This window comes from Cavia porcellus, unplaced genomic scaffold (assembly GCF_034190915.1).
Source record: "Cavia porcellus strain 051 isolate PalLab524CR breed Dunkin Hartley unplaced genomic scaffold, mCavPor4.1 scaffold_11, whole genome shotgun sequence".
NCBI lineage: Eukaryota > Metazoa > Chordata > Mammalia > Rodentia > Caviidae > Cavia > Cavia porcellus.
This window is the reverse complement of record NW_026947494.1, coordinates 35,055,344-35,069,201: the sequence shown is the minus strand read 5'-3', so window position 1 is coordinate 35,069,201 and position 13,858 is coordinate 35,055,344. Positions and strand designations below refer to the sequence as shown.

General features: G+C 35.1%; 1 protein-coding gene and 1 non-coding gene across 2 annotated transcripts in view; one reads left to right on the top strand and one right to left on the bottom strand.

Annotated features, from left to right (window-relative positions):
- Oxct1 (3-oxoacid CoA-transferase 1) overlaps window positions 1-13,858 on the top strand; it is a 123,734-nt gene that overhangs the window by 25,810 nt on the left and 84,066 nt on the right. Inside the window, exon 7 of the mRNA XM_003470204.4 lies at window positions 107-167. Coding sequence (XP_003470252.1) covers window positions 107-167 — 61 coding nt within the window. The remainder of the gene's footprint in view (window positions 1-106; window positions 168-13,858) is intronic.
- Window positions 13,619-13,725, bottom strand: LOC111756984 (U6 spliceosomal RNA). The gene has a single exon (XR_002791371.1). It is a non-coding gene; the product is annotated as a U6 spliceosomal RNA (small nuclear RNA).

Genomic DNA, 13,858 nt, shown 5'->3' with positions numbered 1-13,858 from the left:
ATAGGTTTTTAAATAGAAATTCTGTTAATCTGTAGCATTTTAAAGTCAGAAGATGCTTAGTTTTGTTTTTATTTCTTTTCTTCCTTATTTCCCTTATGTCAAATAGGAAAAGTGCAAGGAATTTTAATTTGCCAATGTGTAAAGCTGCAGAAACCACAGTGGTGGAGGTAAGAGAAAAGATTATTTCTAAATTATTGCTGCTAATTTTTTTTTACCTTGATGTTATATATTAGTTCAAGAAAAAATGTAACAGTCTTTTTGTTTTCTGGAGGCTAGACAGTGACAGGTTTTTTGTTTGGAACATGAAGGGACCCTATTTAAATATATAATTTAAACATTAAAATGTGTAGTATAATAGCACTTTCTGAACAATAGGAAACTCACTAAGATGCTCTCTCTCGAAATTAGAGCAGGGACTAGCTTTTAAAAGTCCTTCAGTTTTAGAATAAAATCATTATGAACTCCCAGATAAATTTATGTATGGTCATGCATCATTTGGCAGGGATATAATATGAGAGAGATGTTTCTAAACAGTTCCGTCATTGTGCATACATCTTAGAGTCATTTTCTATTTTTTTATTTTGATTTGTTTTTGGTTTGATGATTATAAATTTCTTATGGTAGATAGCTTTAGCACTGGTATCAAAGCTTTCCTAGGAAATGTCTGTTCCCCAGAGATAGATGTTTTCTGGGTGTAACCGGTTGTTGGTCTTTATGTCTGTCCCATGTTTTGACTCTCCAAAGGTACAGTCCTTTTTAATGCAGATATGGAGAGTTTTGGTTAACTTGTTCCTCTTTCTCCAGACTTTTTTGCTAGTTATTCTGACTGTGGTCTTGGCTTTGAGAAAACCAGCCTTTCAGATTCATAGCCCTGTGCATTCATTCAGTCTTCTCTTGGATGGCGTTCGTACTATTAAAGGCCTTTTGATTACTTCAACTTTTCATGTATTTCCCTAAATATGGTGACTGGCTGTCCACTCCATTGCAGGAGTTCAGTCTCTTGAATGGCCTCTTGATTCTTGCAGTATCTTAAGTAGTTGAAACTATTACAGTGACAGATCTCACATTGTAGACAAAGAATTTTCTGTTAGAGCTCTTGCTCATTTCCTTTTCCTTACAGATGAACACACTGAAGGTTTTTGGTAGTGGAATCTGGGCTGTAGTCTGTCTCTTTAATGTCCTTGCCAGTATCTTCCACTCCACAGAACAGTATCTTTTCAGCCTTTCTCCCTGTTTGAGTCCCAATTTTAGTTTTAAGGAAGACAGAACGATAAATATCTAAACTATGAATGACTATTCTTTTAGACTTCTCACATTACTGTGGGACTTAGAAGCAGGATGGCAAAGGAACATCTAAGCCACTTACTACATTGTTTTTTTGCTTATATGCATTTTTAAGTTATATAGCAATTAATTCATAATAAATGTTTTAGGTAAAGAAAGAAACCAATGTATTTATATCAGGTGAAAAGGAGAAAATCAAATCTGCCTTTGATATCAGTTATTTCTGGTTTCAATAATGGAGACCATGATTCCTTTTTAATAAGATTTTCCCTCTGATGTGTTCTAAATAAACTAATGAGTTGTATAAAACCAAAGTGATGAGCGATGATGTGTGTTTTCAGCAAAATCAATACGATTATTATTTTTATCTTCCTCAAAGCCTGTAGCAATTTGCCTGCCTCTCCACAAAGTTGTGACCTAGTCAGTGCTGGTTATACTTTGCCCCTCTTTAGGAACTGGGTGGTTACTTTGGAAGAATAGTACAAGTGGGTGCACATAGTGGCACACATGCTGGAGAGATATTTCTTTCTTTAGCTTAGACAGAGTTATTTCTGGAGCTCCCTCTCTTTGAGTGGGTGAAGTCTTTCCTGATAAACCTCACAAGTTTAAGAGCAAAATCAGCCAAGAATGACTTTTGGGTATTGTGTTACACATATATAATAAGGAGCAGCAAGGACTGCTGAACCTTGTGGAGGGAACTCATTTGGCTCTTTCTCAGGAGGAATCTTATTAACCTCTCGACTCTCCGTGAACCCTTCTGCTAATCTTCTCTCTGTGTAGTCTGCCATCTTGGATTTCTCTGGAAAGTGACCCACTTTTACATGTTTTTAAGGGACTTTATAGTAAGAAACCTAGGAGGAAGGCATGCAGTACTTAATTCAAGAGACTGTTAGTGCTTTGTTCCCTGCCAGCATCTCAGCATGCACACGCTGTCAGAAAAGGTTGTCTGACTCAGCCCTTGAAGCTGCTTATGTTTAAAATAACCCAGCTTCTTTGATTTTCTCTTGTGCCATAGCTTGTGTTATAAGGCAGAAAAGGTTACACAAAGCACCTTCTACCACTTTCGTTAATTTGAGTTTTTAGTTGAAATAAGTATATACATGATCATGAATTAAATAAAATTATTTGACATAATTGCCTATAGAATTATAACCGTATTACATGATGTTTGATATACACATGTATATGTGTAGCCTGTGTGGTTTAGCAAACATAGTAAATTGAACTTCTCTAAGCCCACCCAATATAAGGATTAGAGCCTGTTCCTGTCTGTATATAATCACTATCAGGAAGATCATGTTTATCAATCTTCTGTTTTTTAAAAAAAATTCTGGGTCATGATATGTGGGCACATGGAAAATTACTTTCCAAAGTGGTATTCCAAGACTTTTTTGTTACATTTATAAGAGCCAAGCTTTGATAGCTGTGACCTCGTTCTCATAGTGCCTGGCATAACCCATCTTTCATTAGGAGATTCATTAAAAGAAAGGATTTAGGGGACATCTGCTATCTTGCCAAGCACACGTATATTATTTCTGGTTTGTGAGTAAGGAAAGGTGCAGATCATAGAGTAAATGGTATTATAACACTGTGTTTTACATGCTCATAATGGGTGATTATAAACACAATAACTATAAGCAGAAGGAGGTAATAAATCCTCCTCAGGCTAACACACAGCTCCAGTGCCTGTTAACCCATCTGTAACCCTATCTCCTTTACTTTTTCCTTGACCTATATTATTTTGAAACAAGTACCGGATAATATGCTTCAGTGGTATTTTAAGGAAAGTTAACTGATACTCAGAAATTTGTGTTTGCAAGGCATTTTTCTAGTTGGGAAAAATCCTTGTCATTTTGGAGCTTTCATCTCAATGGTCAAGATACAGAACAAATAAATAAATATATAGGATAATAGGAAACTGTTAGAAGGGCCCTTGGGAAAGGAACATGAAATACCAGGGAAAGAAACTGAGATTTTAGTTAAGGTATTAGTGAAAGTTCCAATGAACTCACTTTTGAGTAAAACACTCAAGAGAATGAGAAAGCTGGATTTTCAACTGAGGGGATCTTTCTGTTGGGAGGTGGAGCAGAGGCAAAAGCATTCCCAGTGGTTTGCAGAGTACAGGTGGCTGACAGTCTTCTCCAAGGCTGGATGGTAGGTTGCATAGTCTTACATCAGAGTAACTTAATTGTGAGTAATGATAATATCTTTAAGCTGTGCAAAATACACCTTTTTGTTTGTTTTGAGACAAGGTCTTGCTATGTAGCACAAGAACTGACTACGAGTTTCCTATGTAGCCCAGGTTGACCTCAAACTCAGCGATCCTCTTGTCTCAGCCTCCTGTCTAACCCTACTGGGATTATAGGTGTGTGACTCCACGCCCAGCCAAAATATGACTTCTATTTTTAAAGTATTTTATAATAGTTTCTAATAAACTATTATATCTTGCTGTGGTTTGGATGTGGTGTGTCTGCTGGAAGATGTGTAGGTCATAGCAGGCACTGCTTTGGAAGGTATCAATGTTAGATAAGATTGAGTGAGTTATCTAGTGAGCAGATTGTTATTAAAAAAAAAGGCCATGCAACAAGCACAGTTTCATATATACATTGCTGTTTCCTTCTCTGCTTTTTGCATTATTATAAAGTAGCTGAAGGTGGCCTTCTCAGAGGCAGAATAGATGGAACTGCTTTCTCTTGGGCTTTCAGCCACCAAAACTCTAAGCAAAATAAATTTCTTTTCTTTATTAGGTACACAGTCTTAAGTATTTTCTTATGGCAACAGAAAACAGACTAGTGCCTAAATCTGACATTAAAGTTTTAGGTGAATGGACAATGTGATTTTGAGATTAGAGCCTCTTGGCTTTTGTGACTTTATAGCCCTGTTGGAAGAACTTCAGATTGATAATGCCTCATGAATTATTTTAGCAGAAATGATTAAGTTGGTTGGTATTTCATTGTATAGTAGAATGTGGGAACATAGTGGATTTTAACCAGGCAATTTAATCACTCCAGTGGATCCTGTGAATATTTAATCTCTACCAAGCAGGCCAATTAATGTATCAGTGTCTTAGAGACATTGGGTATCTTGCTTCCTGCTTTAGAGAAAATGAAATGCCCAAAGGATAAATACAATTCCTATCCTCTTAAATTTCTTTTATTTTTAATCTTTAAATTGCTAATGCCTTGATACAGTTTCAAAAGCACTGGAACTCAATAGTGTTTTCAAGAGACATAAAATCAAAAAACGGTTATATTGTAGGCAGGGATTGTGCAGAGAACAGTTAGAATCAGGACATGGAGTTTATAATACTATTTTTATGACAGCCACATAGAGTTAACACAGGAAAATGCAGGAAATCTGTCCACAACACTAAAGACATAATGTATTTAGCCAAGGGCCTGAATCTCACAGCAATGTCCCACATGAGTCCAGATGAAGACCAGAGCTCATGACAGTGCCTCCCACAAATCCAACTGGAGGTCTAGAGCCCACGAGAAGGACTCACACCAGTCTCTTTTATGGATCTGTGCTGGAAAAGCCCGAAGGTTAGTGGTGGAAGCTAGGAAGTCTATGCCAGTGGGGTGAAGAAGCTGTGCTGGTAGTTGAGGGTTCTATGCTAGATCCAAGAAGTCACACTCACAACAAAGACCAGGGCTGTCCTGCAAAGCACCACAGCCATCCTCAGTGACACGGAGGCCTCGAGCAAGCACAGTCGGAGTACATGCCAGGAAGCCAGTGTGACAAGTTCGTCCTGGAGACCAAGTGGCACATGTCTTCCTCTCCAGAGCCAGGAAGCAATGCTCGATGTGAGGACCAGAGCTTCTGCAGGAAAACCAATGGCTCAAATAGCACCTTGTAGGAGAAGCCACAATGCCTCAGTGCCACAACACAATAGCTTTTCCTTCTTCACGTCTGTATTTATGCTGGGAACTTTCCTCAGGTGGAACATCTACGTTCAGCAGCATGGTGATTCAATTCTGCTGGCGTAAAGTTGAACATCAGTTTTTAATCCATAACAGGTTATAAATAGGAAAAAAATAAAGCTTCTATCCTTGTCAGACAAACAATTCTAATCATGCTGAGAAATTCCATTGGACAGATCCTTTTCAAACGTTCACATCATACATACACAGGCAACTATTCCTCACACCAGTGTTTAATTCAATAGCACAGAGACATCTCTGGTTGACAATGGACATAATATTTATGAGAACTTGGCTGAAATGTCAAATTGGACATTCATTGTTGTGAAACTTAAAATGTTAAATGCCCTTCGTTGCACTTTTGTATTAACCTGATGGAGTGCTCTACTTCAGATGGCTGATGTGAACAGTTTATTGTAATCCTATCGCATCCATCTACATGAGCCAGTTTAGTTAAACACTCTTTTAAAAAGATAAAGAAGTACAAGAAAAAACACACATTAAAAAGAAGGAACCCCCTTTTCTTACCAGTCAACTTCCATGAATTTTGAAAACCCTTCGTCCTGAGACAGAATATTGTTATCTTCCTGTTTACTTGTTTAACTGACTGCATTTCTTTTGATGTCTTCTTGTAGGTTGCTAAATAAAATTCTTAGCCTAATGACCATATTGATCCAGAAGAACAGCACAATAGAAATATAGTTCATTGATGATAAAAATACATTAAAAACAAAGTGCTAATCTTGACATTTTATTTCTTGTTGCTTGGTAACAATGCTGCAACTTCTGAGGTACAATAGACTTCATTGCATTGTGGAATAGAAACACCAGTTATAGCAAGTCATTTGTATGCCATTATCCCCTCAGAATTTTGGTGCTATTTCTTGTTAATGCAGATATCCTAAAAGAAAAAGCCATTTTAATAATATATCCTCTTTTTTGATGGATTGATGATTTTAACTCTATTTTTTATCTATTTATAATTTCTGAGGCTTCACAAATTTGTATTTTAGGAACCTACACTATATAAATCCAGGCTTTTAAATGCCTTTATAACTGTGCACATTATAAGTGATGCTTCATGAGTTCTTTTTGAGCATCTTTTATCTTTACTGCCTGGAGAAGGAGAAAAAATATCTGGGAAGAATTTTTTGTCTTATAAAAAATAATCAGGGCATATTTCTTACCTTTTTAACATATAACATTTCTAATTTTAGTACCTACTTCAGTAGATCAGGAATAGGAATCCTGTTGAACTATAATTTGTTTTAAATGAAAACTCGATTTACATTGTAAATAGCTACATTTTCTCTGTACCCTTAATTTATAATTATTTTTTATAACAGAAGTTAGACAGTCTATTTTTGTAATATCTAAGAACTAAAATGTACTAAAATGTTTTTTATATTTATCAAAAGATGGATAAAAAGAAATAAAAGTGTGTGACAGAAACAGTGTATAGCTTATGAATTCTAAAGTATTAACTGACTATAGAGAAAAATTTAGATTGTTTTGTAGCATGATTTCTACTTCTGTAGTTTAAGTATTTTAAATGTTATTCCGTATTATCTTTTTTTAGTTTTTAAAATTAATTTTATTGGCTTACTTTTGATATGCATAATGATCACATACATCATAGGGAATTTGTTCCTGTGCCTCATATATCTTGATTCTTCCTCTTTTTTCCCCATTTTCCTCCCTTCCCTTTAACTTTTCTTTGCCTCTTTATTTATAAAAATTTTGCTTCCATTATTTTTTCCCTTCCCTTCCTTTCTCCCTTTGCCTTCCCTTGTCTCCCTTCCATTTGAACATTTTCTTCCTACCCCTCAATCTGTCATCCATTCTGATCCTTATTTATGCTTTCAGTATCTCACACAAGTGAAACAACTTGATATTTAAACAAATGTGTTTATTTCACTTTAAAATATTTCCCTTAAATAGTGAACTTAAGTGAAATAAAATAGTGATCTAAGGTTTGAAGAGAATCAGTGTAATATTAAGCAGAAAAATAGGAATTTGCATAGCTGTAACAAAATGATGGTGCAATTTGTTACATCTGCTTTTAGGGTAATCCAAACTTAAATATGGTATAATTACAGACTGGTAGACTTATTAGAAGCATCTTACCTTTTCTTTTGTATGTGACTTGCCTCATACTCAAGAGCCAGTTCCTTGTGTACCCAGATGCACAGCCAGGCGAGTGTAACTACCTGGGCCAGTGGGGTGGGGAATTCTCCAGCCTGTCAGTGTGCAGCCTGGGGTTGCAGATTCTGTTGACTAGCAGAGTTTCTGGGAACTGAGGAACTCACTCAGTGTTGAAATCACCATGTGTTCTGGGGTTTGAAAGGGCCTTACAGCTCAAGTGTATTCTAGTGACATAGGTAAGTTATTTTAGTTAGATTCATTTAGCTCCTCTTTCTTGTAAGCAGAGTGCTCCAAGAACTCCACATTTGAATGCCATGTCCATCATAGCACACCTTTGATATTACCTTATGTTGGCACAATGCTTTATGCTTTTCAAAACTTTTTCATATAGGACATCTCATTTGAGCCTCTAATTACTAGGTAATATCATGGAAGAAGAACTATTATAATATTACAAATGAAAAAGCTGAGACATGAATAATTATTTTTTGGAATAGGACACTAGAAAGTTGAATGGCTTAATGAAAAACATGCTTAGAAGGCTTGGTTTAAGTCATGATTTTCCATTTTCTGTCACTTACTAGCTCCTATAACAATATTAAGACTTAATTCTGTATTACTTACCAGAGAAAAGTATAAAATTCTGAAAATGTAAGTATATAGATAGGTAATAGGCTTTTGTAGGAGTTTGAATTTTATGCTGAATGTGAATGGAATGTTCTAGTGTAAGTGCTTTGTGTAGAATGGATTTCACAGAGGTGGGAGGAAAGGAAGGGAGATGCATAAGGATTCCCTTATGATCCAGGGGGGAGGTAGATAGTGGCTTGAATTTGAATAGAGTGGAAGTGGGCAGGGAGATACAATATTTCTGAAGAGGAATCCATCTGAGTTGCTGATGCCTCTCGGAGCAAAGAAAGCCAGAAGTGAAAATGACTCTTGCCCCTGACTTGGACAATGATGTGACACCTACTGAGGTGAAGGAAACTGAAAGGAGCATGTTTCCTGTGGAAGAATTCAAGGGCTCTATAGGAATGATTGGTTTTTTAGACATTCACCTGGTGATACTGCAGGCACAGATGCACATGAAATCCGGTGTTCAGATAAGTCTAGATGGGAATTATTATATATATAATTGGGGATAACCTGCATATATTTGTTAATTTAGATTATGGAATGGAAAATATCACTTAGGAAAAATAAGTCCTTAGGCTAACCCCTGAAGCATCTTATCTTCCCTCTCTACTCTCTTCTTAACTTCCTTCCTTAATGCTGTCCTTCTTTTGAATATGAGATTAAGAATTTCACTAACCTTTTGATCATAGCTGAATAATTTGAGAACTCTGGCTTTTTTATAGCATCTCCTGCTTACCGTACTTGCCTATTTCATAGATATATTTTGCGCATCAGTAGGATAGGGCATTTATGCTTTCAAAACTTCAAGATGATATAGTCTTGTATTGATCCTTCTCCGCTGCTTTGCTTAATAAACCTCAGGTGAATGCTCTTGTTTTCACTGACCCAGTGATGATGAGTGTTGAACTGTGCTATGAATAGCAACTGGCAATGCACACCTCTCTCTCCTTTTCTTGTCTTCCAAGGTTCTAGAGGTCTAGGGCAATGAAAATTCCACAGTACCTCTGGTTTTTCGACTCTTACTGTATTATCAAAAACCTAACCTAAGTTGCGGGATGTAGTGGCACACGCCTTCAGCCTGGCTGCCTGGGAGCCTAAGGCAGGAGAATCATGAGCTTGAAGCCAACTTAATCTTCACAACTTAGGTGATATTTAAAGTCCATCAATCGCAAGTCAATATTGTACCTTACATCAAGCACAAACTGCAGTGACCTTTAAAAGGAGAATGATAGATACCTTGAAAAAAAAAAAAGAAATGTTCTTAAAAATCTGTCATTTCATGAGCTTGAGTTGCACACATCCAAAAATTGATGAGCTCTCTCTGCCTTTATATTTTAGGTGGAGCATTGGTCAATTATATCTTTTATTGTTTTGTATATTGTTGTTTAGAAGGTTCAGATATTCTGATTTGGTATGAAAAATTAAAGTTTGTTCCTTGATAAAACTAACTTATGCTGCATTTCCATCTTGAATATTTTTGAATGTCAGTAGTTGTCTATTATTCTTTCTGGGACAAGAGGAACAAATGCATAAGGAAAGCCTCAGATATTCATTGGTGATTTGTTTTTAAACATGGGACACCATTGCCTGTACATGTCAGAGAGACTACAGTTTTGACAACTTACTTTCCTATGTCTTTAGGCTGTTAATACAAGTAAATTATATGTAAGGAAGCAGGCGTGTTTTCACTACTTCCTTTATGAAAGCTTTGCCTTATTGAGGTTTCATAGAATCATGGAAGTTTCTGTTTTAGGTGAAATCACTGGATATTTGGTTAATGTAAGAGAAATAATGATACTAGAAAGCAAGAATCATTAACTAAGGGACCAGGGATATAATTCAGTGGCACAGGGACCTGCCTGGCAAGGGAGAGGTCATGAGTTTGATTCCCAGTACAAAAAAAAAAAAAAAAAAAAAAAGAAAAAAAAGAAAAAAAAGAAAAGCAATCGTTAACTTTTGGAATATAATATAGTGATTTTCTATGTTTGGTTCATCCCTTGAAGAAACCAAGACCACTCTAGACCAAGAAGATAGATTGATCATCTTCTGTCTGATAGAAGTTTAAAGTTAAATGGTAGCGTTTTATACTTCTGTCATTTAATAACTATGTCCACATTTCAGCTACTTTGAAGAGAATTCTAAACCCAGTGCCATGCAAGGGAAGGAATGTGAAGAACAGGAATGTGAAGAATGCTACTATTTTTTTTCCTGTATTTTCTCTGAAAAGGAGCTAGATCATTCATTTAAGAATCTACTGATTAGGGGAAAGCACATGAGATTTGCCTTGTATTGTGAAAAAGTTCTGTTCAGTTTAGAATTTCACTTCAAATTTTGGAAAAGCTTTGCTGGCACAGACAAACTCAGAGGAAATATTCATTACCAAATCCAGTTGAACATAGGTTGATTATAAAAAGCTACAGAATTAAGGTTAGAGTTTGAAAGTTTTGGTATAATCTAAGTTTTTGTCAGTTTGAGGAATTTAAAAAATTCCTCATTCATTTTGAGAATTGGTTTTTGCAGAAATGGAATTAGGCCTTTTTAAAAAAAATGTACTAACTAGAACTTTAAAGGCAGTTCTATAATTCAATTCCTACTATAAAAAGAAGTATTTTAACTGCTGTTCTTTTTATAGTGTTTTTCCCCAGTGCTTTTGGTATCAAAATATATTTGTACTCAAAAATTTTTCATTTATCTTCCTTCTTTGTTGGTTCATATTTTTAATACATAAGTCGTTTTTTATGCAACCTAATGAGGACTAAATTTTATAAGCAGATAGGAAAATGAAATAGAAAACTTTTTGTAATGAAATTGATTTGCAGGATATAGGAGGCTTAGTATAATAGTCCAATTAGACTGTCTGCAGATAATGTATACCTTGCACAGAATGTGGTAGATTTTCTAACTGAAATATTTTCAGTCATAATAGCAGGTAAAGGAGTTATAACCTAATAACAATGAAAATAAAACAGCAAAAATAGCAACAAGAAGTACTGTTTATACCATATTTTTATGTGCAAAGCACTTTAAGTCATCATTATAATAACCCAGCTAAGCAGGTTTTATTGTCCTTGTTTTACAGATGGATGAAATGGAGGGGGGTAAGGAAAGGTTTTACAGTAAGAAAGATGATAAAAGAGAAAGTTTAGATTTAAACAAACTTCTTTTTGCTTCCAAAGCTTATGTTCTTAAGCATAACCAAAGGGCAGCTAGCACCTTTTGCGTGACGTTTTACAGTGATAGCACTTTTATATAATTTGCTGCCTCATTACTGGCAGGGTCATAGAGCTTTATTTAATTGAATTTTTTCAGTAAAGCAAGTGTAACCCAAGGATAATGTTAAAACTTTCATAAATACAAAATTAAAGATCTAGTCAATAATATTAACCTTTTAAAAAACTTACAAAACAGGATGATTTCCTAAAAGCTGTAAAATCAGTGCCTTCAGAGCTGGAAAACTATTATGCGTCCATTCCCCTCTGCCCTCAGTTTAAAATGAGGCAGATAGTATTCAAACAATAATTTGAATTCCATATAGAAATTTTGGAGATCTGTGTAATAACTGCTGGTAAGGATTACTGATTTAAAAATTGAAGCTTTTCCATATTCATTTTATTTCAAGGAGAAAAATAAAAAAGAAGAAGAGAAGAAAAATAATAAAGTAGCAGGCCAGAGATATAGTTCAGCAGCACAGCACCTGCCTGGCAAGAGCAAGAAAAAAAAAAGGAACTTTTGATTTCTGGTCTCATCTGTAAGGATATTGGAAGATACCCCTGCTATTTTCATAATAAGCAAAAAGCTGAACAAACTAAAAATCACCAAACTTTCTTAGATCCTTCAGAAAATTGAAGTCACAGGGCAATCCATTGTCCCCAGAACTGTAGAGACAGACTCAACTAGAAGCAAAACTGGGCCAGAAATCTAGAAGCAGAATTTCCATGGGAATCATCACAGGATTGGGAAAAGCTAGATTGTAATTGGTCAGTTGTTGGAGGCTCCTGTGGACAAGTTGGACAGTTCAAAACTGTACTGTGGCCCAGTTTTTATCGGAGTCCCACACTTTTGTATTTTATCTCTGAGACTTTTAGTAAAAATTAGAGAAAGATCTCTTTTGCTTTTATCAGGAAGAGAGAAGCAAGCGTTCTGAAATATGTTCAGAGCATTCTGTTCATAATAAGGCCTGCCCTTAAATGAAACAAATAACAATAGTATCATATGGGCTATAGGAAGGAGAAATACCTTTCTTTAAAGGCTTGCACTCCCATGCAGTCGTACAGTTATTTGAAAGAGAACTTACATTAGGTGTACATGTCTATTGTTAACTCAAGTGCAGCCATTAGGAAAAAGTAAAAAGAAATAGATAATTGATATTTTAAGATAAAGAAAATTGAATCATATTAAGAGGCTAATTAAGCTGAATCAGGTGTTAGGTGCCTGTAATTGCAAGTGTGAGCCTAGCCTGGGCAATTTGCAGACAGAAGGTAAAAGCCAAAAAAAAAGGATCAAGTAGCAAGGAAGAGAAGATAATACTGTAATACTGTAATATAAATTTATAAATTTCACTATATCAGTAATTATTTTAATTTTGGTTGTTGTGGTGGTTTTTTGGGGGGAAGAGGGGGACTGGATCATGACCTCCTGCTTGCCAGGCAGGCACTTAAGCCATTGAACTAAATCCCTGGCCTTATTTTAATGTTAATTATCTAATTCTACCCATTAGATACAGAGATTCCCAAAGCAGATTAAAAAAAAAAAAAAAAAACACCTACATAGTATCTATAAGAAACTCACCTTTAGTATAGTTTGACCATTGTTATTTAATTTATTTAGCCCAAAATCTAATCATTACATTCTTAGTATTGTGTACCAACTTTCTTAAAGAGACAAACTTTTAAGACGTCACTGCCTTGCTGATCTTGTATATATTAAAAAAGAAAAATGTGGGAAGTGAAAAGCAGGTGAAGAGTCCATTTCAATTACACAACAAGTCAAGTTTATAGCTTTTTAAAAAAATTTTATTTAAGAAGAAAAAAGGAAAAAAAAACAGAAAAAGGGTACAAGTTATACAGAATTTCAGAAAAAATAAACAGTAGAAAATCACTAGTTAATTATATATTGTCATCTTAGAAATTGTTGAAGTTACAAAATTAAAGCATATAGAGGGGACTTTCAAACAGTGAGCCTGCAAACAATTTTGTTCAATGATCCAACAAAACTCAGTAATATGGTTATCTATCTTATACGCTTAAATATGTATGCAGTTATATCTTTTAGAGAACTTTCTTTTCCTTTCTTTTGTACAATGACAATTACACATTTTGGGTTTTATTACTCCCACAGTTCTTATTACTTTTTTTTTTTTTTTTGAAGAAAGTAAAACCAAATGTGACATACCAGGACAGAGTCAGTCAAATCAAAAGGATGGACATAATACATAATGTAAAAACAAAATACAAGGTGATCAACAATGGTTACCATAATGCCTCTTGTTATTTTAAAAAGAATTGCCTATTATCAAAAAAAAAAAGAATTGCCTATTATCATCAGTTATAATAAAATTGGACAAAACAGTAAAGAATAAGACCAATAAAACCAAAACATTGGAGACATTAAAGGACTTCAAAAGAAGATAATAGTAAAATATGGAACGCTTCACGAATTTGCGTGTCATCCTTGTGCAGGGGCCATGCTAATCTTCTCTGTATCGTTCCAATTTTAGTATATGTGATGCTGAAGCGAGCACAAGTTTATAGCTTTCTAAAACTGCAAATTGGTACCTTTGGAGCTGCCTGAGAATGTACTAAAAAAAACATGGTCATTAAATTCACAGACAATAAAGATTTACCACATGAGACACAATGAGTATCTTGGACAGC